Raw genomic sequence first — 27,316 nt, 5'->3', positions numbered from 1 at the left:
AAGAGCAGTAATCTTCTGTCTTTTTACTTTCACATATTTTGCAATAATGTATTTTCCATAACATCACTATGATGAAACAGTCAGGGTTCAAAAAAACCACAACGTCAAGCTTGCGTAAGGTGATGTTTACCTAGCTATGCAAACAAGCGAGAGGCAACTTCCAATCAGAGCAGATTAATTGTTCACTTTTTAAAGCTTCTCTACAGTATGCCTGATCATCAAAGCAAAGCAACAGAAGGAAAACGTACATCTCACTCCCCTTGAATTTCTTAATACAGATTGTAACATTATCACAACACGGAAGGAGGTAATTCAGAGGTCTAAAACACGTTTAACCAGTGGTCTGACTCTGAACGTTTAGACATCTACTGAATCTGAAAGAGCAGCTGAGGTAGCACAAGAACACTTGTGTATTGTTAAATGACTTTACTGGAATATTTGCTTTTACTTAGTGCTGTTGTATGCTGTAATGGAGAGCCAGCATCAGACTCCCTACATCCAGGTAAGACGTGCAGAGAGCTGTTTCTTTCTAGTGTACACATGCTGATTAAATCTATGACCTCCTTATTAACATTTTTTTAGCTATTTTCTTAGGCTTCTTTTGCACGGGAGGCCAAAGGTAGCAAATTCACAACCTGTTGGCTGCTGTCATGCACTAGCCATACGCTTGCTAACCATACTGAGTGTAACTGCACTCAGATGCAACAAGTAAGGTTTTTTTTTTACCATTGGGTAACCCCACAGTGTGTCAAATGCTGACATGGGTGGGGTTATAAATGCTGACATTCAGCTGCATTAAATTGCAGCCAAACGTTGCTAATAGCTGGCAGGCGAGAGGCTGAACTGCTCGAATGGATGGATGGCTGAACTGCACACTTGTTTAGCAGTTCAGTCATCCTTCTGAAAGATCACTTGAGTAGGTAGTACTGAATTGGAAGGCACTCTGAATTAGCTCTCCTTGTTAAGGTGAAAAATAAAAAAGGTTTACTTATTCAAGAGAAAAGCTTTCTAAATGTACCTCAATGGGGTCGATGCACTAACCACCAGAAATATTGCTTTGCATGGGCAGTGCAACATTAGCATTAGTACCACCAGCAGTGTGGCATGTGCTATGTAATTAATGCATGGGTAATGCAATTGTTGCTATGGTAACGCGCATTATGCTACTTTCGTAATGTCCATTACTATAGTAGCGCTTGCGTTATTCATGTACAGCTGGTTGCGTGAATTGTTTAATGTGGTACACTGCTGGAGGTAGTAGCAGTAATATTACCATGCATTGCCTGCACAAGCAATAATACCGGCTGTTATTGCATTAACCACATTGTAAGAATGTAGTACAAGTATAAACAGTCAAGAGTTCTGGAATCTGATGAGGAATAATGTCACAAAGGTAAGATTGGCTGTAAATATGGGTCCATTCACTAGAAAAACAGTAAAATGTATGTGCGCAGGCAGTAGTGTTGGGCGAACATCTAGATGTTCGGGTTCGGGCCGAACAGGCCGAACATGGCCGCGATGTTCGGGTGTTCGACCCGAACTCCGAACATAATGGAAGTCAATGGGGACCCGAACTTTTGTGGTTTGTAAAGCCTCCTTACATGCTACATACCCCAAATTTACAGGGTATGTGCACCTTGGGAGTGGGTACAAGAGGAAAAAAAATTTAGCAAAAAGAGCTTATAGTTTTTGAGAAAATCGATTTTAAAGTTTCAAAGGGAAAACTGTCTTTTAAATGCGGGAAATGTCTGTTTTCTTTGCACAGGTAACATGCTTTTTGTCGGCATGCAGTCATAAATGTAATACATATAAGAGGTTCCAGGAAAAGGGACCGGTAATGCTAACCCAGCAGCAGCACACGTGATGGAACAGGAGGAGGGTGGCGCAGGAGGAGAAGGCCACGCTTTGAGACACAACAACCCAGGCCTTGCATGAGGACAAGAAGCGTGCGGATAGCATGCTTTGTACCACCATGCAGTCATAAATGTAATAAAGATAAGTGGTTCAATAAACAGGGACCACGCGGCAACGCTAACCCAGCAGCAGCACACGTGATGGAACAGGAGGAGGCGCAGGAGGAGAAGGCCACGCTTTGTGAGACACAACAACCCAGGCCTTGCATGAGGACAAAAAGCGTGCGGATAGCATGCTTTGTACCGCCATGTAGTCATAAATGTAATAAAGATAAGAGGTTCCATAAACAGGGACCACGCGGCAACGGTAACCCAGCAGCAGCAGCAGCAGCAGCAGCAGCACACGTGATGGAACAGGAGGAGGCGCAGGAGGAGAAGGCCACGCTTTGTGAGACACAACAACCCAGGCCTTGCATGAGGACAAAAAGCGTGCGGATAGCATGCTTTGTACCGCCATGTAGTCATAAATGTAATAAAGATAAGAGGTTCCATAAACAGGGACCACGCGGCAACGGTAACCCAGCAGCAGCAGCAGCAGCAGCAGCACACGTGATGGAACAGGAGGAGGCGCAGGAGGAGAAGGCCACGCTTTGTGAGACACAACAACCCAGGCCTTGCATGAGGACAAAAAGCGTGCGGATAGCATGCTTTGTACCGCCATGTAGTCATAAATGTAATAAAGATAAGAGGTTCCATAAACAGGGACCGGCAACGGTAACCCAGCAGCAGCAGCAGCAGCAGCAGCAGCACACGTGATGGAACAGGAGGAGGCGCAGGAGGAGAAGGCCACGCTTTGTGAGACACAACAACCCAGGCCTTGCATGAGGACAAAAAGCGTGCGGATATAGCAGCAATGCTTTTTGCCGCCATGCAGTCATAAATGTAATACAGATGAGAGGTTCAATAAACAGGGACCGGAAACGCTAAACCATCCCAGATGTTCATCGGTCATGTTACTTGGTTGGGGTCCAGGAGTGTTGCGTAGTCGTTTCCAATCCAGGATTGATTCATTTTAATTTGAGTCAGACGGTCTGCATTTTCTGTGGAGAGGCGGATACGCCGATCTGTGATGATGCCTCCGGCAGCACTGAAACAGCGTTCCGACATAACGCTGGCTGCCGGGCAAGCCAGCACCTCTATTGCGTACATTGCCAGTTCGTGCCAGGTGTCTAGCTTCATGCCCGGTTTCAGGTCCAGCGGTGCCAGCCACAAATCCGTCTGTTCCTTTATTCCCCTCCAAATTTCCTCCCCTGTGTGCTGCTTATCCCCAAGGCAGATCAGCTTCAGCAACGCTTGCTGACGCATGCCAACAGCTGTGCTGCACTGCTTCCACGATCCTACTGCTGCTGGTGCTGGGTTAGCATTTCCGGATGAGGTACAGCTTTGAGATGCGTTGGAGGAGAAGGAGTCAGAGAGGTAGGTGCTGCTGTTGTTATCCAGCTGTTTGCGGCGTGGGCAACACCCGCGCCGTAGCAGGTGAGGAATCGCTGCCAGGCTCCACAAGGTTCACCCAGTGCGCGGTAAGGGAGATGTATCGACCCTGGCCGAACGCACTCGTCCAGGTGTCAGTGGTGAGGTGAACCTTGCAGGCAACGGCATTCTTCAAGCTTCGGGTTATTTAGCTGACCACGTGCTCATGCAACTCAGGCACTGCAGAGCGCGCAAAGTGGTAGCGGCTGGGAACAACGTAACGTGGGATGGCCACTGACATCATGCCCTTGAAGCTGTTTGTCTCCACCACTCGATATGGCAGCATTTCGCAGGCCAGAAGCTTGGCTATGCTGGCTGGCTGTTACTGCCACGGCCCGGGGGTCATTTGCTGGCAATTTCCTCTTGTGCTCAAACATCTCAGAGACAGACAACTCAACCGTAGCGCTGCACACCGAAGGGCTGTTGGTTGTTGTGTTTGATGAACACTGGGAGACCTCAAGAGCACTAGTCCGGAAAGTGACAGTGTCAGCATCGTCTGATGTTTGTGAATGTTGTGAACCACGCAATGGCTGGGCTACTGCTGCTGCTGAGGCGGGTCTGGTGGTGAGTCTGGTGAACCCAAGGGAGGCAGTGTTGCTGGTGGTACCCTGTCCTGCCGCGTTTGCCCACAGAGTGGGATGTTTGGATAGAATGTGGCGGCTCATGCTGGTGGTGGAGAGGTTGTTAATACTTTTCCCCCTGCTCAGGCGGGTCTTGCACACCTTGCAAATCGCCATGGTAACATCCTCAGTGCAGTCTTCAAAGAAAGCCCAGACTTTAACTGGCTGAGGACTCGGACCTCGTGCGTGATGTGCTGGTGCTGCTTAACCCACTGCTGGACGCTTGAGAGGTCATCCAAGTAATTATCTGGTCCTGTTCTTTTGGATCTGTGAGGGTTGTTGTCCTGGACAACATGGGCAGTATTGAGTGGGTTTTCTTGGGTGCTCCCCTGTGGCCTGTACGTGAACCGTCAGGGGAAACACCTCTTCCCTTGCCCCTCCCTCTTTCACCGGATTTCTTCCTCATTTCACTTATCCTTAAAGTACACGCTGACTGGCAGCAGTACAGTGGCAGTACAGAAATGCTATACAGTGGTGGGTGAGCGGTGTACCACTATTGTCAGCAGTGACACAGAGCACAATGCTATACAGTGGCGGGTGAGCGGTGTACTACTGTTCCCAGCAGACACAGAGTGGAAGTAAACACAATGCTATATAGTGTGGCTGAGCCGTGTACACAGAGTGGCATTAAACACAATGCTATATAGTCTGCTATATAGTCACCCCGAACAGGGTGATGTTCTGCAGAACCCGAACAGTGGCAAACACTGTTCGCCCAACACTACTGGGAGGGAACGCAGATTTTAGTACCTAAACACACGATACAACATGTTTTCCGGGGTCGGACTCTGAGGCACATACAGATGGTCCCGATCATCATCCTCATCATACAACTCTTCTCCTGAGTCTGACCCACCCACCACCTCTGCCACCCCAACATCCCCAGACACAGACCCCTCATCGTCCTCAACATTAACTTGGGATGCTGGCCTGAGCCAGACCTCCTCCTCCACATCAGGCCCCATCATCTCCTCAATGGCAGCCCTCATTAATCGCTCTGGCGACGGACTGATGGACACAACGTTCTCCTCCGGGGAGGGCTGCTGCTGACCACTGGCTGCTGGGGTGGATGTTATAGCTTGCGTGGGGCGTTGGCTGTTGCTGTTGTTGGGAGTGCTGCTCACAGCGGAGGTCTCTGGGGAACTCATGTTGAGCTCATATAGTGGTTGACGGTGAGTGGAGTATTACTGATCCCAGCAATATACACACTGACTGGCAGAGTACGCAATGCTATATAGTGTGGCTGAGCGGTGTACACAGAGTGGCAGTAAACACAATGCTATATAGTCTGGCTGAGCGAGCGGTGTACTACTGTTCCCAGCAGAATCAGAGTGGCAGTAAACAATGGTATATAGTCTGGCTGAGCGGTGTACACAGAGTGTCAGTAAACAATGGTATATAGTCTGGCTGAGCGAGCGGTGTACTACTGTTCCCAGCAGAATCAGAGTGGCAGTAAACAATGGTATATAGTCTGGCTGAGCGGTGTACACAGAGTGTCAGTAAACAATGGTATATAGTCTGGCTGAGCGGTGTACACAGAGTGTCAGTAAACAATGGTATATAGTCTGGCTGAGCGGTGTACACAGAGTGGCAGTAAACACAATGCTATATACTCTGGCTGAGCGAGCGGTGTACTACTGTTCCCAGCAGACACAGAACAGTGAACAGAATGCTATATAGTGTGGCTGAGCGAGCGGTGTACCACTATTCCCAGCAGACACAGAACAGTGAACAGAATGCTATATAGTGTGGCTGAGCGGGCGGTGTACCACTATTCCCAGCAGACACAGAACAGTGAACAGAATGCTATATAGTGTGGATGAGCGAGCGGTGTACCACTATTCCCAGCAGACACAGAACAGTAAACAGAATGCTATATAGTGTGGCTGAGCGAGCGGTGTACCACTATTCCCAGCAGACACAGAACAGTGAACAGAATGCTATATAGTGTGGCTGAGCGAGCGGTGTACCACTATTCCCAGCAGACACAGAACAGTGCACAGAATGCTATATAGTGTGGCTGAGCGAGCGGTGTACCACTATTCCCAGCAGACACAGAACAGTAAACAGAATGCTATATAGTGTGGCTGAGCGAGCGGTGTACCACTATTCCCAGCAGACACAGAACAGTAAACAGAATGCTATATAGTGTGGCTGAGCGAGCGGTGTACCACTATTCCAAGCAGACACAGAACAGTGAACAGAATGCTATATAGTGTGGCTGAGCGAGCGGTGTACCACTATTCCCAGCAGACACAGAGTGGCAGTAAACAGAATGCTATATAGTGTGGCTGAGCGAGGTACACAGAGTGGCAGTAAACAGAATGCTATATAGTGTGGCTGAGCAAGCGGTGTACTACTATTCCCAGCAGACACAGAGTGGCAGTAAACAGAATGCTATATAGTGTGGCTGAGCGAGGTACACAGAGTGGCAGTAAACAGAATGCTATATAGTGTGGCTGAGCAAGCGGTGTACTACTGTTCCCAGCAGTGACACAATGACAGGGGGGACCCTGGCTAGCGTGGCTGGAGCGCGAACTACCCTGCCTGCCTACCCAAAGCTAAACCCACAGACAAATGGCGGAGATATGACGTGGTTCGGGTATTTATTTACCCGAACCACGTGACCGTTCGGCCAATCAGAGCGCGTTCGGGTCCGAACCACGTGACCCGTTCGGCCAATCACAGCGCTAGCCGAACGTTCGGGGAACGTTCGGCCATGCGCTCTTAGTTCGGCCATATGGCCGAACGGTTTGGCCGAGCACCGTCAGGTGTTCGGCCGAACTCGAACATCACCCGAACAGGGTGATGTTCTGCAGAACCCGAACAGTGGCGAACACTGTTCGCCCAACACTAGCAGGCAGCACACATTAATTGCATTGAAGGCTACGCAAACTCCTACACTATATGTAATTTCCACAACACACATTATCCACACAATCTAAACTGCTTATATGATGCATGTTAAATATGTATCATACACCTTGGGCTTGATTCACTAAGACAAATAGCACGCCTTATCAAAGTTAACACGCCTTATCAGAAAGCATAGCAAGCGCTACGAACCCGCAGGGGCTCAGGGCAGGACGAGTGGAGCTCTCGTCAACTCGTCATTGCCAATTAGCAGGCATAAGTTCGTAGTGCTCGCTATGCTACTCTGATAAGGCGTGTTAACTTTTATAAGGTGTGTTATTTCTGATAAAGCATGCTAATTGTCTTAGTGAATCGAGCCCCTTGTGCGTATAACACAAGCTATACAAGCGTTGTGTGTTCTGTAGTTTGGGTAATACCTGAAAATATTTACGTGCACTATATACTCCCATAAAGTGTTTTTAACCTCTTGACGACCAGCTAACGCCGATTGGCGTCAACTGGTCATCTGCGGGTTACCATGGAAACGGCCGCTCGATCGAGCGGCCTTTCCATGTCAGTTCACGGAGGGTATCTCCGTGAACAGCCGGAGAGCCGCCGATCGCGGCTCGCCGGCAAAATGTAAACACTGTTTACATCATATGGCGCTGCTGCGCAGCAGCGCCGTAGGGCAGATCGGCTATCCCCGGCCTCTGATTGGCCGGGGATCGCCGGCATCTGATAGGCGGAAGCCTATCCTTCAATGCGCAGGACGGAACTCCGTCCTGCGCATTACGGAGAGAGGGAGGGAGGGAGGCAAGGAGGCAGAGGGCGGAAATGGCTGCGGAGGGGGGCTTTGAGGAGCCCCCCCCGCAAAACGCAGATGGCCGGCGGCGATCAGACCCCCCCCGGCAGGACATCCCCCTAGTGGGGAAAAAAGGGGGGAAGTCTGATCGCCCTGGCATAATACTGATCTGTGCTGCGGGCTGGAGAGCCCACGCAGCACAGATCAGGCAAATCACCCCTGGTCGGCAAGTGGTTAAGTGAATATATTATCTAATAGAGTTTAAAAAGTCAAATTCAGAGCTGAGTTTGAAATATTTTGTGTGGCATAATGGTATACTTTTCAGTTCAAAAGCTTTCCTGTTCATTTTTAGAATTAGCTTTCAAAACCATTTTAGTCACGCTTTGAGTCAAATGCTTTGACTGGGGAAAATAATGGCCAGCAGCAACACAATGGTCTTGCACTACAGTTGTTACTACAAAATGCACTACGGTTGTTTTGGGCACCAATTCAATGGAATTCTTGTGGAATCATTGCCATAGGCTTTCATTAGCCGACCGCTTTTGGAATCATTGGTCATTCCTAGAAAGCACAACTCACTGCTGAAACAGCTTATAGGACCCAGGCCTAAATAGTCTCACAGTTTCTCTCCATCTTTTCTTCCCTATCCTCCATTAAAACACCTGCAGTCTCTGCCCTATCCCCTGATTAACTCCCTCAGCCTTCTATGCCATTATTTTTCTCTGCACTCCATTAAAAGTCTCTCAGCTGCTCTCGCCCCATGCTCCCCTACCTCCCCCTCCTCAATGTACAGACGGTACAGCAGGCAAACATAGAATACAAATAGTTCCCTGTACATTCCAGCAGTCATTAACCCGCTCTCGCCTCTCCATTCCCAATACCAGTAGTGGCATCACTAAAAGTGCAAACGATTAGCAAGAGTTAGCAGGGTCGATGGTTTTATTGGAACAGACAGGTAACTACTTGCACTACTTTATGCTTCCCTGCTGCATTGCTCTGTAATATGTAGGGGAGGAGGAGGTAAGGAAGTAGGGGGGAGGGGCAGCTAAGAGATTTTGAAGGGGAGTGAGAAAGAAGGAGGGAATCACAACTTATAGCAGGCGAGTGATGGACAATAAAGAGGGGAGAGGCTGTGGGAGCTGCAGTTAAAGTGACACTGTGTAGTACGGATCATTAACAGAACATTAGTAGCAAAGAAAATAGTGCCATATTTTTATTTTCAGTTATATAACTTTTTTATAACATTGCATCATTCTCTAATATTTGCAGTTTACACACTTATCAGCATTCTAAATTATTTCACAGAGCAGCCTAGTGAACTTTTGAACTTTATTCTGCAGGAAAGACAAAATACAGTGACAGACAGTTAAGATAAAGGCTTCAGGCTGGGTGTACACATAGCATAACATGAAAAGCTGTGTTTTATGTCATGTTTTATGTTAATGTTGGGTATGTTTTTCATGCATTTTTGGTGCATTTGCATTAGCGTTTTATTTACCGCAGATGCGTTTTTCAAGCGGTTCACGTGCATTTTAATGCGTTGCGGTTTGCATATAAAAAACGCATATTGTATCCGTTTTTCTTTTGCATTTTACGCAAATCCCTAGGAAGACAACAAGAAGCGGAAATACATCACAAAATATATTTTTTTTTTACCAAAAATGCATGGATAGATGGCGCTGCATAGGCAGCCATGGCCACAGGGCTCCGACCTCTTCTTCTCTTTACTATCACCTTACTAAGATTTTTACTCCCTAATCCCCCCCTAATCTAAAGGGGAGGATACGGGGATGCCGTGGGAGACAATCGGAGACGTGCTGATCCAGGCACAGAGCTCCTGGGTCTAAGCTGCGAGCCTCCAGCTGATCATGCAATCAGCTGTTCAGGACCTTGTGCTCTCCCATCAGCTGGCTGCTCCTCACGCTGCCGCTCTGTCTGGGAGGAACGGAGACCCACAGAGGTGCAGCCACAACTCTGCTGCTGGGGCAGCAAGCCAGCCAGCCAGACACATGCGGATGCTCTGCCGTGATCGAGGGACTCGTAGGCTGCCCGACCCACACTACGGCTCCGGAGCAACCAGACGCCGCCGGAGACATGCGGCTGCTCTGCCGCCATCTGAGGACTTGGAGCTCCTTATTGAGAGGACGCTACACTGCCGCTGCCAGGCACCATCGCAGGGGCATGCGGACCGCTCCACCGCCGCTGCCCAGAGGGGATTGGTGCACCACTGATGGACTGCTTTTGAAATGAGGCGGTCAGTGGTGGGGAAGGAAGGCACTGGGGATCGTGCACATGCCTGACTTGCAAGGCGTGATTGCACCAGCAGCTGAGCGGCCGCCGCCACCCACGTGGAGGGACCATAGGCCCAAGCACTGCTCTACTTCGCCCTGCCCCTGATGCACCACCGCAGCTGCCAGGAAGCCACTCGGGCACATGCAGGACTTCTCCACATCTGTCCAGGCCGCAGGGGATATCTCATCAATCCCTGGTGGCACATCACCACTGCCCTACCCAGGTGAGCCTGATATCCTCGCTGTGCCCCCATCTCTGTCTCCTGGAGGGATTAGCCATCCACTTCTGGGCTCCTAGTGGCCAGGCCACTCGGCTGCCAGTCCCTCCTCCACCAGTTCAGCCACCAGCTCCATCGGCCTCTGCGGCCACGGGCTCTTTTTTGCTCCCTGAAGCACCGGGTCCCCTCTGCCTGCAACCACCATTGGACTGATTGGGACTGTTTGTTGGACTGTACCCAGGCGTGATCTCAATTGGCAGCCCTAAGGGACTCTCTGCCTCTGTCTCTCACCTCTTGCTTTGGTTCTCTCTTTCTTTCCTCATTCTCTCTTAGCTATCCCTTCTTGCTCTCTCTTTCTCTATCCACTCTTTTCCAGGACACACTGCGGGGCATCTGGAACTGCTGCAGAGCTGTGCGAGCGCCGTTGGTAGTCGGCAGGCTGCTCCCCTCACATAGCACTCCAGACTTCCCCACGCATCCTTCACTATAGTTATGTGCCGTTGCCGTATGTACACATAGGTATACGTTTGCTTTGTACTATACTGTATATGATTGTATGTGTTGTAGTTTGCATGTATGTGTTTGTACCATCACCGACCCTGTATGAGCCAAAAACAATTCCGGGTACAACCCCCCGTTCTACTTGGCGAAATAAAAGATTCTGATTCTGATTCTGGAAAATTCATGAAAGACGCATACCATTGCGTTTCCACTGACTTTAATTACATGTGTTTTACCTGCGTTTATGCAATATGCAACAAAACCAGCGTTCTAAAAACGCATACTGTAAATCACAGGTCTCTGCACTTTATTCTGCGTCCAATTGACTAATATTGATGCATAAAACGCAGTGCTTTGTGCAACGCTAGGGTTTCTGCTATGTGGCAGGCAGGCACTAAGTTTGGTGAACTGGGATAATGTACTACAAGGGGAGGACACTGAAGGGAAATGGCAAGCTTTTAAACTTATTCTCAATCAATATTGTAGTATATATATTCCATATGGAACCAAAACATCTAGGAATAGAAAAGGCCTCTATGGATGAATAGAAAGGTTAGAGATAAAATGAAGTTGAAAAAGAATGGACCTAAAGGTGGTTATTGAGGATCAGGTGGTGATCACTAAAGGGTATAGGAAGGTAACCGCCACTAATAGTTTGCTCCATTTTGATAGTTATCATCCCAGACATGTCAAGGACGCCATCCCGTACGGACAATTTTTACGTCTCAAAAGGAACAATAAGAATGAGACAGATTTTGAGGAACAAGCAGGTGAGCTCTGTGAGCGCCTTTTAAATAGAGGGTATAAGGTGGAATCAGTGCATAGAGCTCTAGTTAGAGCTCGTGAGGTCCCAAGGGAACAATTACTGATCAGGAGAAGTAGGACACGAATGAAGGATAGTCGATGTAATTTTGCATTCGACTTTTCTCCACTCTCTGAAAAGATCAGACAGGCAGTCCATAATCAATGGCGAATCCTAAAGTTGGATAAACATCTGAAGGATCTAACCACCTCACCCCCAAGGGTTAGTTTTAGGAGGGGTAAAACAATTAGGAGAATGCTAGTACATAGTGATATTAGAAGGAAGGAGGACAAGTCGGGTAACTGGTTATCAAAGAAAAAATGGGAAGGAAATTACGGATGTGGTCATTGTAGTGCCTGCCGCTTTATTAAAAGGGGTAAGGTAGTACAAGTGGGCTCAGTCACCTGGAGAATCAGGGAATTCATCAATTGTCGTACACGATATGTTGTCTACTGTGTGTGGTGTCCCTGCGGTCGCTATTATATTGGTAGGACGGTTCAGCCACTGAAGGAGAGATTTCTTCAGCATAAAAGATCTATTAAAAATGGTGTAGGTGCTACCCGTTTGATTGAACATGTGAATGAGACTCATTTGGGTGATGATGATTGTCTCTCCTTTGCTGGGCTGGAGGTTGTACATTGCGACCCCAGGGGAGGATTAAGAGATGATAAAGAATGCCTATAAGGTCCTAAAACAGGAGGGGACCGAGGCTGCATTACACAATTATAAGGAGTGCAATAAAAGTTGTAAAAAAGAAATTAGGCTGACAAAGATTGAAGCTGAAAATCAAATTGCTTGTGATATCAAATCTAACCCAAAGATGTTTTACAAGTACATCAACTCTAAAAAAAAGGAAGGTTGACTGTATTGGGCTCCTAAAGGATGAGGGTGGGAACTCAATGGTGGATGACCAAGGTAAGGCGGAATTATTAAATGTTTTCTTTGCTTCTGTCTTCACAAGGGAAACATCACTGTTGCAAATTACAGATGCAGAAGAGTCTCAATCTTCCAAATGTAATATTAAATACTTAACGCATGAAGAAGTGAAGGCAAGACTAAATAAATTAACAATAGACAAGGCACCTGGCCCGGGTGGCATGCATCCTCGGGTCCTAAGGGAATTAAGTTCAGTTATAAATAAACCCCTTTATCTTATCTTTTGTGACTCTCTTTCAACTGGCAGAGTCCCAGTAGATTGGCGTACAGCCCACGTTTTCCCATTATTTAAGTAGGGCAAAAAAATCAGATCCTTTAAGTAAGCTTAAAGGACTACTGTAGGGGGGGGGGGGGGGGGTCAGGGGAAAATGAATTGAACTTACCTGGGGCTTTTAATGCCCCCCCCCCCCCCCCCCCCCGCAGACATCCTGTGCCTATGCAGCCACTCACCGATGCTACGGGCCCCGCCTCCGGTTCACTTCTGGAATTTCCAACTTTAAAGTCGGAAAACCAGCGCGCCTGCACAGCTGTGCCCTTCCTCCCACTGACGTAACCAGGAGTGTATTGTGCAGGCACAGTATGGTCTGCGCCTGCGCAGTATGCTCCTGGCGACTTCAGCGGGTGTGAGGACACAGCCGTGCAGGCACAGTGGTTTTCCGACTTTAAAGTCGTAAATTCCAGAAGTGAACGAGAGGCGGGGACCGTAGCATCGGTGAGTGGCGGCGCGGGCACAGCATGTCTGCGGGGAACCATTAGAAGCCCCGGGTAAGTTCAACTCATTTTCCCCCGACCCCCCTACAGTAGTCCTTTAACATCAGTTTTATGCAAACTATTTGAAGGGTTACTAAGAGATACTATACATGACTTCATAGTAGAAAATAATCTTATTTCTCAGCATCAGCAAGTGTTTACTAAAGACAGGTCCTGTTTGACTAACATGCTCAGCTTTTATGAGGTAGTGAACGCTAATGTGGATATTGGGAATGCTGTAGATGTCATATACTTGGACTTTGCTAAGGCCTTCGACACTGTTCCCCACAAAAGTCTGGTGCAAAAGTTTAGGATGCAAGGACTGGGGAAGAGTCTGTGTGCAAGGATCGGAAACTGGCTAATGGACAGAAAACAAAGAGTTGTGGTCAATGGATCATATTTAAAATGGGGTGACTGTTAGCAGTGGGGTCCCACAGGGGTCTGTAATGAATCCAGTGCTCTTCAATTTATGTATTAATGACCTAGTAGATGCAGTAGTAAGCAATGTTTCTATTTTTGCAGATGATACAAAATTGTGCAGAATCATCAACTCTCAGGAAGATAGTGTCATATTGCAACAGGATCTGGATAGGATGGCTATATGGGCACATACATGGCAGATGAAATTCAATGTTGAAAAATGTAAAGGACAATAGATCATTTATTACCAGTTTATTATACTTTTGTAGTTTATTTAGTGATTATGACTATTCTATTATATATGGTTATTTAGGGATTTATCATTAATGAATATATTTTTGTATTACTTTTGTGTATTATATACCTTTGAACATGTAACTGTTTTTGATGACTTTGCTGTTTCTGTGGGGGGTGGTAGTTATGCCCCCCCCCCCCCGGTGCGACACACTGGCTGCTGGTCCTGGACGCGGGGTGGGATTGATGGGGGGTCGGTGTGCCCCCCGGGGGGTTTTCGGGGTCGGCCCATGCTTTTAGGCTTGACTTGGGCCGTATACTGGGCTTATGCCTGCTGACCCGTGTCTTGCCTGTGGGCCCTCTCCGTTTCCCTCCCTTCGTGGCCCGCCCTGTTATTTTCCCCCCTTCACTACCCCGTGGTCCTGTTGCCCCCGGGCACCATCGGCCACAGCTATGGTGGCGCCCCGGTGGTGATGGCAACTGGGCGGCCCAGGGGACCCGCTCAGCGGTACAGCCGGGCCACCCTTTCTCCGTAACTTCCATCCGGGAGCATGGTCCCTGCGGTCCGTGCTCCCCAGCGATCGCGGAGAAAAGCCCCCCCCCCCCGTGCATCGGCCGCATTGTCCCGGCGGCCCTGCTGGGGGGTCTCTGTAGTTCGCCTATACTTGTACGCATGTACGCGTTCCCTCCGCATTGTTCCGCTGGGCGGTTGCGGACGCGGGAGAAACGCCATGCGTACTTTTGTACGCATGCACGCGTTCCCTCCTATTTGATCCGCATCACCGCATGCGGACGCGGGGGAAACGCTATGCGTACATGCGGAGAATTGGACGTATCGCGCCTCCGCCGCCGCCGCCCCCGCCCACTACCTGCATCATGCGGGGGTGGTTTGGGTGTGGCTAAGGGGGGGCATGGTGGCGTCCTTTGGCCGCTCAGCGCCATTTTAGGCCGGCTCCTCTCTCCCACAGACAGCAAAACCTCTGAGCCTGCCCTGATGATGCTGGTATCCTTACCAGTGAAACCGGTTGGCTTCTTAGAGCTCTCTTTTTGACCAGACACACTTGTGGTGGCAGCCAGTGGTGCTCGGATACCCCTTTTTATTATTCGAGTTTGGTCGAATTCGAATAGTAAATTATTCGTGGTCGGTCGAATATTCGAATCGAATTTTTTTTACTATTCGATTCGACCTCGGACTTCGAGCTCACTATTCGAGTCGGTATTCGAGCTCATTATTCGAGCTGACTATTCGAATTCGCCTTAAATAGCTTCCAAGTTTGTTTTGAGGGTGAATGATGCAAGAAACATCTTTTTTTCCAAGTAACAACAGCAAGTGATTATGTGGGGATGTTCCTTTAAAAAAAAAAAGGTGGAAAGAGAAATTGTGTCCAGAATTTTGTTCAGTACTGTATATACTTCTTCTTCTTCTTCTTTATCTTCTATATCTTCTTCTTCTTCTTCTATATCTTCTTCTTCTATATCTTCTTCTTCTATATCTTCTTCTATATCTTCTTCTTCTTCTTCTATATTGTCTTCTTCTTCTTCTTCTTCTTCATCTTCTTCTTCTTCATCTTCTTCTTCTTCTTCTTCTTCTTCTTCTTCTTCTTCTTCTTCTTCTTCTTCTTCTTCTTCTTCTTCTTCTTCTTCTTCTTCTTCTTCTTCCTCATCTTCTTCATCTTCTTCTTCATCTTCTTCATCTTCTTCATCTTCTTCTTCATCATCTTCTTCTTCATCTTCTTCATCTTCTTCATCTTCTTCTTCTTCATCTTCTTCATCTTCTTCATCTTCTTCATCTTCTTCTTCTCCTTCTTCTTCTTCTTCTTCTTCTTCTTCTCCTTTTTCTATATCGTCTTCTTCTTCTTCACTTATTTCTCTTTTATTTTATTTTTTTAAAGAAATGCAGCTATTTTTGAGCGTAATAAATAGCTGGTGGCGCATGGTGAAAGCGCCATTGTATGTGCTCCCTGGCAGTGGAAACACACAGACAGCAGGAGGTAAATTCAGCAGCAGCAGCAGCAGGAGGAGGAGGATGATTGTGTGGCAGCAGGCAGTCAATGAGGCAGGCAGCGAGACGAGACATAATAGGCTGTGGTATCTAGCGGTGGTACCAGGCCGTAAATACACAGCATGAGGTTCCAGACAGCGGTCGTGAAGCCCACATCATGTCCAATACACAACTGGGACAACACAGTTTTCAACCCGGACACCTCTAAAAATAATATCACACAGTATTAATAAAAAGTATATATAATTTTTTTGTTTTTTTAAAGAAATGCAACTATTTTTGAGCGTAACAAATAACTGGCTGGTGGCGCACGCATGTTGGAAGCGCCATTGTATGTGCTCCCTGGCAGTGGAAACACACAGACAGCAGGAGGTAAATTCAGCAGCAGGAGGAGGAGGATGAGTGTGTGGCAGCAGGCAGTCAATGAGGCAGGCAGCGTGACATAATAGCCCTGGTACCTAGCGGTGATACCAGGGCTGTAAATAAACACAGCAGGCAGGAGGTCCCAGACAGCGGTCATGCAGCCCACATCGTGTCCAATACACAACTGGGACAACACAGTTTTCAACCCGGGCACCTCAGAAAAATGTAACCTTTTTTTTATGGTTTTTTGGTTTTGTTTGTAAAACAAATTACACAGATATATAGCTAGCTATTGTTTGACGTAATAGCTGGTGGCAGAGTGGCAGCAGAATGTACTTCTGTGTACCCTGGCAGTGGGAAACACAGACCGACAGCAGCAGCAGCAGGAGGAATGGAGGAGTAATGTGAGCAGCTATTTTTTGACGTAATAGCTGGTGGCAGAGTGGCAGCAGAAGGTAATTCTGTGTACCCTGGCAGTGGGAAACACAGACAGACAGCAGCATCAGCAGGAGGAATGGAGGAGTAGTGTGAGTGTGGCAGCAGGTAGGCAGCGTGACATAATAGCCCTGGTACCTAGCGGTGATACCAGGGCTGTAAATAAACACAACAGGAGGTCCCAGACAGCGGTCGTGCAGCCCACATCGTGTACAATACACAACTGGGACAACACAGTTTTCAACCCGGGCACCTCAGAAAAATTAAACCTTTTTTTTTTTAATGGTTTTTTGGTTTTGGTTTTACAACCGATTACACAGATATAGCTATTTTTTGACGTAATAGCTGGTGGCAGAGTGGCAGCAGAAGGTAAATCTGTGTACCCTGGCAGTGGGAAACACAGACAGACAGCAGCAGCAGCAGGAGGAATGGAGGAGTAATTATGTGAGCAGCTATTGTTTGACGTAATAGCTGGTGGCAGAGTGGCAGCAGAAGGTAATTCTGTGTACCCTGGCAGTGGGAAACACAGACAGACAGCAGCAGCAGCAGGAGGAATGGAGGAGTAGTGTGAGTGTGGCAGCAGGCAGGCAGCGTGACATAATAGCCCTGGTACCTAGCGGTGATACCAGGGCTGTAAATAAACACAACAGGAGGTCCCAGACAGAGGTCGTGCAGCCCACATCGTGTCCAATACACAACTGGGACAACACAGTTTTCAACCCGGGCACCTCAGAAAAATTAAACCTTTTTTTTTTTAATGATTTTTTGGTTTTGGTTTTACAACCAATTACACAGATATAGCTATTTTTTGACGTAATAGCTGGTGGCAGAGTGGCAGCAGAAGGTAAATCTGTGTACCCTGGCAGTGGGAAACACAGACAGACAGCAGAAGGACAGTACACAGCAGCCCACTGTAGGTGTAAAATGTGTGGCTGCAGGCGACGTAATAGTCAAAGTGAACCAGGCTGGCTTAGTGAGCAGGAGCCAGGAGGTGGTAACGGGTGGTAAGGCACATTAACGATGGTTCTAAGTTCCGGCAGCCAGTTCATGTCCCCCTCTCGCCGACAACAGGGGCCAGGAACTCGCCTTCCACCCACGCCTGGTTCATCTTGAGAAACGTCAGTCTGTCCACAGACTTGTGAGACAGACGTGAGCGTTTCTCGGTGACCACGCCACCAGCTGCACTGAAGCAGCGCTCGGACAGCACGCTGGAAGGGGGACAGGACAGCACTTCCAGGGCGTACTGCGCCAGCTCGCTCCAGATCTCCAGGCGCTTGACCCAATACTCCATGGGATCAACAGGGGCATTGGTGTCAAGCCCGCTGTAGGACCCCATGTAGTCAGCCACCATGCGGGTCAGGCGCTGGCTGTGACCGGAGGAGGATGCTGCTGCATGCACCTCCTCTCTAGTCACTGCTGCCGGAGCCTCTACAGTCCTGTAGAGCTCGTGGCTGAGAGACAGCAGGTCTGTGGGGCGCTTGCTGCTGGATGCAGGCACCTGCTGCTGCCTCTGTGCTGGCTGGACAGTGGGGGTGGAAGGCTGGGGGAAGGCTTCCTCCAAGCGCTCAACAAGGGCCTGCTGCAAGCTCCTTATTTGTTGTGCTGGGTCTCCTCCTGCAGGCGGCAGGAACTGGCTCAACTTCCCCTTGAGGCGTGGGTCCAACATCATGCTGATCCAGATGTCCTCCCTCTGCTTCATCTGGATCACCCTGGGGTCCTTGCGCAGGCACGTCAGCATGTGCGCTGCCATTGGGAAGAGGCGGGCCACGTGTGCTGGCACATCGATGGCAGTGCTGTCCTCATCCTCCTCCTCTGCCTCCTCAGCCTCATCTTCTCTCCACCCCCGCACCAACTCAGCTGCGCTGTGCTGATCCCCCTCATCAGCAGCAAGGTCAGGGACCTCCACCAAGTCCTCCTCCTCCTCCCCCTCAGAGGTGGACTGTGCAGCTGCATGATGACGCTCCTGCTGGTCCAAGGCTGCCGCTCCCTGTTCCAGCAAAGCATCGAGGGCCCTGTTCAGCAGAAAAACCAGGGGCACCCACTCGCAGACCATAGCATGGTCCCTGCTCACCATGTTAGTGGCCTGCAGAAAGGGAGCCAGCACTAAGCACACCTGCTGCATGTGCCTCCAGTCATCATCGGGGACGATGGACGGGATGTTGCTGGTCCTGTCCCTTCTCTGAGCGGCGGACACAGTGGCCAGGGCAAGGTACTGGTTGACAGCGTGCTTCTGTTCAACCAGACGCTCCAACATCGCCGGGGTGGAGTTCCAGCGAGTCGGAACGTCAAGAATCAGCCGATGGCGTGGCAGCTCCAGCTCCTTTTGCACGTCTTCCAGGCTCGCACAGGCTGCAGCCGAGCGCCGGAAGTGACGCACAACGTTCCTTGCCATTTCCAGCAGTTCGCCCATCCCCTGGTAGGTGCACAAGAACTTCTGCACCACCAGGTTCAGCACGTGGGCAAGACAGGGGATGTGGGTCAGGTTTCCCCTGTCTATTGCGGCAACCAAATTGGCCCCATTGTCGGCCACCACCTCTCCGACTCTGAGGCCTCTGGGGGTCAGCCAAATCCTCTCCTGCTCCTGGAGTTTGGCCAACACATGGGTTGCCGTCAGCTTGGTCTTCCAAAGGCTGACCAACTGCAGCAGCGCTTGGCAGTGGCGGGCCTTCACGCTGCTGCTGAGGCGGGGGTTTGGCCAGGTGTGCCGGAGGATGGCAGAGGATCGGAGGAACCTGCTGCAGTTCCCCTGACCCTGCGGGGTGGCACCACCCACTGTGTTGCTGCTGCTGCTGTGCCCGCTGCTGCTCTCCCATCCTCACCCCCTTCCACCAAGCTGACCCAGTGGACAGTGAAGGATAGGTAGCGGCCTGTCCCGAAGCTGCTGCTCCAGGAGTCCATGGTGACGTGGACCCTTTCACCAACCGCGTGCTCCAGCCCTCGCTCCACATTGGCCATCACAAAGCGGTGCAGTGCAGGAATGGCCTTGCGGGCGAAGAAGTGTCTGCTAGGGAGCTGCCAGTCTGGGGCTGCACAAGAAAGCAGCGCACGCGTGTCGCTCCCCTCCTGCACGAGCGTGTACGGCAGGAGTTGGAAGCACATGGCCCGTGCCAGCAAGCCGTTCAGCTGCCGCACGCGACGGCTGCTGGGAGGCAGAACCCTAACCACCCCCTGGAAGGACTCGCTCAAAAGGCTCTGGCGTGGCCTTTTGCTGGCACGGGAATCAGCAGACACAGCAGAGGAGGCCACTGAGGACTGGCTGCCAGAACAGGCCTCAGTGTCGGCGGCAGGAGTTGCAGAGGGGGGAGGAGCAGTGCGTTTCCGCACTCCTGCTGGTGCTGCTGGAGGAGCAGGAGGGCGGGTGGCTGCTGTTGCTGCTGCTGCTGCTGAAGGCTGTGCAGTGATGGGTGTGGTGCCACTGCCAGCACCAGATGCCTTCAGCCTCTGGAACTCCTCATGCTAGTGGAAATGTTTTGCAGCAAGGTGGTTGATGAGCGAGCTGGTGCTGAACTTTAAGGGGTCTGCACCTCTGCTCAACTTCCGCTGACAGTGGTTGCAAGTGGCGTACTTGCTGTCCACAGTGGGCATGGTGAAAAATCGCCAGATTGGTGACACAAACAACCCCCTACGGCCTGGAACCGCTGCTGCCTGTCTCCCTGTGGTGGTGGGGGGGGGGGGGGGCTTGGGTGCGGCTGGTGGTGGTACTGGCAGATGCTGCTGCTGCTGCTGCTGCTGAGCCTGAGACACCAGCAGGCTGTGGGACCTGCCTACTGCTGCCAATGCTTGCAATGATGCGCCTCCTTGCAAGGCCCACAAGCGCATCCTCCTCCTCCTCCTCAGAGCTGCTGATGACGACATCCCCTGGAGCTGGTGGCACCCAGTCTTTGTCTGTCACCGTGTCATCATCATCCTCCCCCTCCTGAAACATGTCCTGCTGGGATGATGACCCCCCAAACTCCTCTCCTGATGCATGGATGGGCTGCTTGACTGTCGCCACAGTCTTGCTGTCCAATCCCTCATCCCCCAAAGTGCCCATCAGCATCTCCTCCTCCAAATCGCCAACAACAGCAGACAATTGACTCATCATGCCTGGGTCAAAAGAGTGCTGAGTGACAGGTCGGCGACTGACGGTGAACTGGCCTCCTCCCCAGGCCCTGCTGGGCGGCTGCTGCGAACAGGGGTGGTGGTGGTGGTGGTGAGGGTGGAGGCCTCGGATGCAGAGCTGATGGCGGGCTGCTCATCCTCCGTCATCAGTTGCACCACAGTGTCTGCATCCTTTTCCTCAATGGGACGTTTCCGACCCGGCTGGAGGAAAATCGGAGCAGGTGCTACACGCTGCTGCTGCTGTGTCTCTGCAGCGTGAGTTGCAGATGCTCCTGCTGGGGGGCGCCCAAGGCGTCCACGGCCAGTGGCTATAGGAGGAATGTTAGCCACTGACGCTGCTGCTGCGGAACTGTGCATGGTGGCGCGGCCGCGGCTTGCCACAATGCTGCTCCCTCTCCTCCTGATTCCCTTGCTGCCCTTCCCCTTGCCCAAACCGCGCTGGCTGCCACTTCCAGACATCTTAGATGTTTTGATCGTAAACACAAAAGTTTTTTAAAAGTGCGGGTGAAAAGTGGGGTACTTTAATGGAGTGGGTTGTTGGGTGAGGTGACACTAATCACTAAGTGATTAGATTGCTAAGTGATTAGTACAGTACAAATACAAAATACAAAAATCGGTAATCAGTAAGTGTGAACAGTGAACAGTGAGTGTGTCCCCTAGTACACTAACTAGAAAATACACTAATCAGTAGTAATCACAAGGAAATAAAGTGTGTGTACACTACAGACAGTGAGTGCACGCACGCGCAAACACGCGCAGGAGCTAGCCTATGAACAGAGACTGAGTGAGTGTCCCTAGTACAGTAAGTAGTAACAGTCAGGAAGTACAACTAGCAGTTACAATAATCAGTAGTAATCACAAGGAAATAGAGTGTGTGTACACTACAGACAGTGAGTGTACGCGCACAGTCGCACACACACGCAGGAGCTAGCCTATGAACAGTGACTGAGTGTCCCTACTAGTACAGTAAGTAGTAACAGTAAGTACAACTAGAAATTACAATAATCAGTAATCAGAAGGAAATAGAGTGTGTGTACACTACAGACAGTGAGTGCACGCACGCGCAAACACGCGCAGGAGCTAGCCTATGAACAGAGACTGAGTGAGTGTTCCTAGTACAGTAAGTAAGTAGTAACAGTCAGGAAGTACAACTAGAAATTACAATAATCAGTAGTAATCACAAGGAAATAGAGTGTGTGTACACTACAGACAGTGAGTGCACGCACGCGCAAACACGCGCAGGAGCTAGCCTATGAACAGTGACTGAGTGAGTGTCTAGTACAGTAAGTAAGTAGTAACAGTCAGGAAGTACAACTAGAAAATACAATAATCAGTAGTAATCACAAGGAAATAGAGTGTGTGTACACTACAGACAGTGAGTGCACGCACGCGCAAACACGCGCAGGAGCTAGCCTATGAACAGTGACTGAGTGAGTGTCCCTACTACAGTAAGTAAGTAGTGACAGTCAGGAAGTACAACTAGCAGTTACAATAATCAGTAGTAATCACAAGGAAATAGAGTGTGTGTACACTACAGACAGTGAGTGCACGCACGCGCACACACGCGCAGGAGCTAGCCTATGAGCAGAGACTGAGTGAGTGTCCCTAGTACAGTAAGTAAGTAGTAACAGTCAGGAAGTACAACTAGAAGTTACAACAATCAGTAGTAATCACAAGGAAATAGAGTGTGTGTACACTACAGACAGTGAGTGCACGCACGCGCACACACGCGCAGGAGCTAGCCTATGAACAGTGACTGAGTGAGTGTCCCTACTACAGTAAGTAAGTAGTAACAGTCAGGAAGTACAACTAGCAGTTACAATAATCAGTAGTAATCACAAGGAAATAGAGTGTGTGTACACTACAGACAGTGAGTGCACGCACCGCACACGCACACAAACGCAGGAGCTAGCCTATGAACAGTGACTGAGTGAGTGTCCCTACAGTAAGTAAGTAGTAACAGTCAGGAAGTACAACTAGAAATTACAATAATCAGTAGTAATCACAAGGAAATAGAGTGTGTGTACACTACAGACAGTGAGTGCACGCACGCGCAAACACGCGCAGGAGCTAGCCTATGAACAGTGACTGAGTGAGTGTCTAGTACAGTAAGTAAGTAGTAACAGTCAGGAAGTACAACTAGAAAATACAATAATCAGTAGTAATCACAAGGAAATAGAGTGTGTGTACACTACAGACAGTGAGTGCACGCACGCGCAAACACGCGCAGGAGCTAGCCTATGAACAGTGACTGAGTGAGTGTCCCTACTACAGTAAGTAAGTAGTAACAGTCAGGAAGTACAACTAGCAGTTACAATAATCAGTAGTAATCACAAGGAAATAGAGTGTGTGTACACTACAGACAGTGAGTGCACGCACGCGCACACACGCGCAGGAGCTAGCCTATGAACAGAGACTGAGTGAGTGTCCCTAGTACAGTAAGTAAGTAGTAACAGTCAGGAAGTACAACTAGAAGTTACAATAATCAGTAGTAATCACAAGGAAATAGAGTGTGTGTACACTACAGACAGTGAGTGCACGCACGCGCACACACGCGCAGGAGCTAGCCTATGAACAGTGACTGAGTGAGTGTCCCTACTACAGTAAGTAAGTAGTAACAGTCAGGAAGTACAACTAGCAGTTACAATAATCAGTAGTAATCACAAGGAAATAGAGTGTGTGTACACTACAGACAATGAGTGCACGCGCCGCACACGCACACAAACGCAGGAGCTAGCCTATGAACAGTGACTGAGTGAGTGTCCCTACAGTAAGTAAGTAGTAACAGTCAGGAAGTACAACTAGAAATTACAATAATCAGTAGTAATCACAAGGAAATAGAGTGTGTGTACACTACAGACAGTGAGTGAACGCGCACAGTCGCGCACACACACGCAGGAGCTAGCCTATGAACAGTGACTGAGTGAGTGTCTAGTACAGTAAGTAAGTAGTAACAGTCAGGAAGTACAACTAGCAGTTACAATAATCAGTAGTAATCACAAGGAAATAGATTGTGTGTACACTACAGACAGTGAGTGCACGCGCACAGTCGCACACACACGCAGGAGCTAGCCTATGAACAGTGACTGAGTGTCCCTACTAGTACAATAAGTAGTAACAGTAAGTACAACTAGAAATTACAATAATCAGTAATCAGAAGGAAATAGAGTGTGTGTACACTACAGACAGTGAGTGCACGCACACGCAGGAGCTATGAACAAACAGTGACAGTGAGTGTCCTAGTACAGTTACAGTATATAACTACAATACAAAATACAATCACTCAGTAGTAAAGGACAGCAGAAATACTGGTATAGATGAGAAATAAACTAACAGAGGACAGGAGAGAACAGCTGCCCACACAGGCAGGCCCTGAGGCCTAAAGCTGTAAGCCTGCAGCAGCTGTCTCTATGTAACACAAAAGCTACTAACTAAAATACAATGTCTATCTAACTAACAACAATATAGGTGTATATAGGAGGTGTATGTGAGCAAAAACGCTAGGTGATTGACCACAATAAAGCTCTTGCTAAGCCAACGCACAAAGGAGCAGATCTCTCTCTGTACAAAGTCAGGCAAGGACGGAAAAACCTAACATGGCGGCCGCTATTTATAGGGTAGGGGCTGGCCAGGGTCCCCCTCTGTGATTGGCTGCCGTCAGAGGGCCTGGGAGCCCTCTGATTGGCTCTAAGGACATCAATCTGGGCTATGGCGCTATTCGAGCTCGGTATTCGAGCTCGAATAGCGCTGTTAGCTCGAATAGCGCGAATAGTGAATGGGCTATTCAAGTTTACTCGAATAACCCATTCGAATAGCTCCAGCTATTCGGAGCTCGAATACCGAGCTCGAATAGCTGAAAAAGAGCTCGAATATTCGAGCTACTCGAATATTCGAGCTCTGCTGAGCACCAATGGTGGCAGCATATGGGCCCCTGTGGATGGACTTCACAGTGATCAACCATTCAGATAAGTATACCTCAATGATATGCATTTCTGCTGGTGATTTGAAAACGGCCTCCTAAGGAACAACTGCTGTGTATTTTATACCCACTGAGACACCCTCCTGGGATGCACCTATATGCCGTTACTTGCTGGAACTTTGATTTTGTATCTGGTTAGTTGATGCTGCAGAAGGGGTGACCCTGGCGGACAGTTCTGTGAGTGAACTTTATCAACTCCAATATCACATCATCTATACCTGCATTCTGTTTTTGGTCTAAACATGTGCCTGTGAGTTTGTCTCAGATTGTGCTTCTGACTGGGGCACAAACTCTGTTGAATTGCCTGTCATCCTTGAGGTCTACGGACGTGTCAGGCCTGCTGTGAAGATATTGCTTTACTAGCCTGAAGTGCTTGCCACATACAGTGTGTGCCAACCAATTTACCTCTGTGCACTTGGTTATTGTCATAGCCTCCAATGAGACAGCCTGCCTGACCTGTGGACTTACACACCATTTTTTATTATTACATGACAGCACATGCAGAAAGACCACTTACTCTGATGGACTGAAATCTCTATCAGCAATTATTCATTTAATTATCTTTTTTTATCCTATAAACCACTGGAAACATTGCAGCAATACAACCGGAATCTGATACATCTGTGCTTCCTTACTAGGATGTCTTTTTTTGATTTAGGTCCTTAATACTCGGCCTCTAAAACCAATGATATACATTTTTCCCTTTAAAGGTCCTTTTACCTCAATGTTACCTGCTAGGAGTTGCCTCTCTCCCCCCCTTTTTTTGTATTAAGATATTTGATAGATTGTGCACTATCAACATACCTTTTTGAGGGGATCCCCCACTTTTTTTCATCTGGCCTTGATATGGTGGCCTACCCGTGTGTTCTGGTCAATTTTAAATAGATTTACATTATATGTGTTTATATTTTGGTCATTAATAAAATTTGTACTTTTATATATAATCTATTTCCTCCTGTTTCCTTAGTCTCACATTGAAAAATGTAAAGTCGTGCATTTTGGTCGTACCAATGGTCTAGCACCATATAAAATAAATGGGATACAGTTGGGGACATCAAACTTGGAGAAGGACTTAGGAGTACTAATCGACAACAAGTTAAATAATCGTATTCAATGCCAAGCCGCTGCAGCTAAAGCTAGTAAAATTTTGGGATGCATTAAAAGGGAAATAAAAACTTGAGATGCTAGCATAAAATTGCCCATGTTTAACTCTCTAGTAAGGCCACATCTGGAATATGGAATTCAGTTCTGGGCACCACATTACAGGAAAGATATTGCAGTTTTAGAGCAGGTGCAGAGACGTGCAACAAAACTGATACGAGGGATGGAAGGTCTCACTTACCAAGAAAGGTTAGATAAACTGGGTTTATTTAGTCTAGAGAAAAGACGCCCTAGAGGGGATCTAATTAACATGTTTAAATACATCAGAGGGCAATAGAAAAGCTTGGCGGATGAGCTTTTTGTCCCTAGGCCTTCTCAAAAGGATAGAGGACATGATTTGCGCATGGAGAAAAAATGTAGCCATTTATTTAGGAAAGGGTTCTTTACAGTAAGAGTGATTAAGATGTGGAATGCATTGCCACAGGAAGTAGTTATGGCAAATTCTATACCTGCATATTTAAAGGGGGCTTAGATGATTTTCTTGCGTTGAAAGACATCCATGGCTACAATTACTAGCCCCTGATGAGTGCGCATGCACGAAACGCGTAGGGCGGAGCTTACAGGCGTGGAGTGGTTGGCGTGGAGCAACTTGTTACTATATGCTTATGTATACTGGGATCATGTGAGTGTAATTGTTTTTAATATCTTTTAATAAACATACAGTTTTATGCTATGAGAAGCTTTTTAGTTACTAGATTCAGTCTGCTGCTTCTTGGATGATCCGTTTGGCTGAGCCCGCTGCCTTGGGAGTTTTCAGACTGGAAGCAATAAGCGCATGAGCTGTCTTATAATGTGGATGGCATATTAATAAGGTGAGAGGCCACGTGTGATACAGAAGCACTTGCACGCTGAGAGAGAGAGTGGGAGTCTCCAGAGTCACAAATGTTTTATTGCTGTCTGTGGCTTGGCAGCTGCACTATTTGGTGAGAACCTGTGAGACCTATATGGTGGTGATATTGAGCACAGATAATCCGTTTGGAGCACTGGTGTGATGTAAAGGACAATTTAATGTTGATACAGAGTCACGCTATGGTTTTTTGTTTCTTTTTCTTTTTTTTTGAGTACTATATTGAAGAGGGACCTCTCCTGGAGTACATGAGAGCGCAGCATCTGGATGAAGTGAAAGGAGTGCATCATATGCTTGATGAATTGATGCTGCGACCCATGGACATATAGATACGTTTTTTGGACTTGGGTTCAGGGACTTTTGAGTAGTCCACACTTTTTGATTTTCTGAATTTGCAACTTTATGTTTTTCTTCCAGTTTGTACATTGGTGTTGAGTGCACATATACGATTTATTTGTAGGGACATTTGAAAATCCGCACTTTCTGATGTTCTATTTTGCATTTTTATGTTTTTTTTCCAGGTTGTACATTGGTGTTGAGCGCACACATACAACGATTTATTTTTAACTACTAGGTAATGCCCAGTAATGTTGATCCAGGGATTTTATCTGATTGCCA

At 48.4% G+C, this 27,316-nt stretch overlaps 1 protein-coding gene across 3 annotated transcripts in view; it reads left to right on the top strand.

Annotated features, from left to right (window-relative positions):
• The first annotated feature begins 206 nt into the window (after positions 1-206).
• LOC137521185 (coagulation factor XIII B chain-like) overlaps positions 207-27,316 on the top strand; it is a 140,774-nt gene continuing 113,664 nt past the window's right edge. For all 3 annotated transcript variants that reach the window (XM_068240114.1, XM_068240115.1, XM_068240113.1), the window contains exon 1: positions 207-502. In XM_068240114.1, the coding sequence (XP_068096215.1) occupies positions 421-502 (82 nt within the window). In that variant the 5' untranslated portion in view covers positions 207-420. The remainder of the gene's footprint in view (positions 503-27,316) is intronic.

Source organism: Hyperolius riggenbachi, chromosome 6 (genome assembly GCF_040937935.1).
Source record: "Hyperolius riggenbachi isolate aHypRig1 chromosome 6, aHypRig1.pri, whole genome shotgun sequence".
NCBI lineage: Eukaryota > Metazoa > Chordata > Amphibia > Anura > Hyperoliidae > Hyperolius > Hyperolius riggenbachi.
This window is presented reverse-complemented; position numbering and strand designations above follow the sequence as displayed.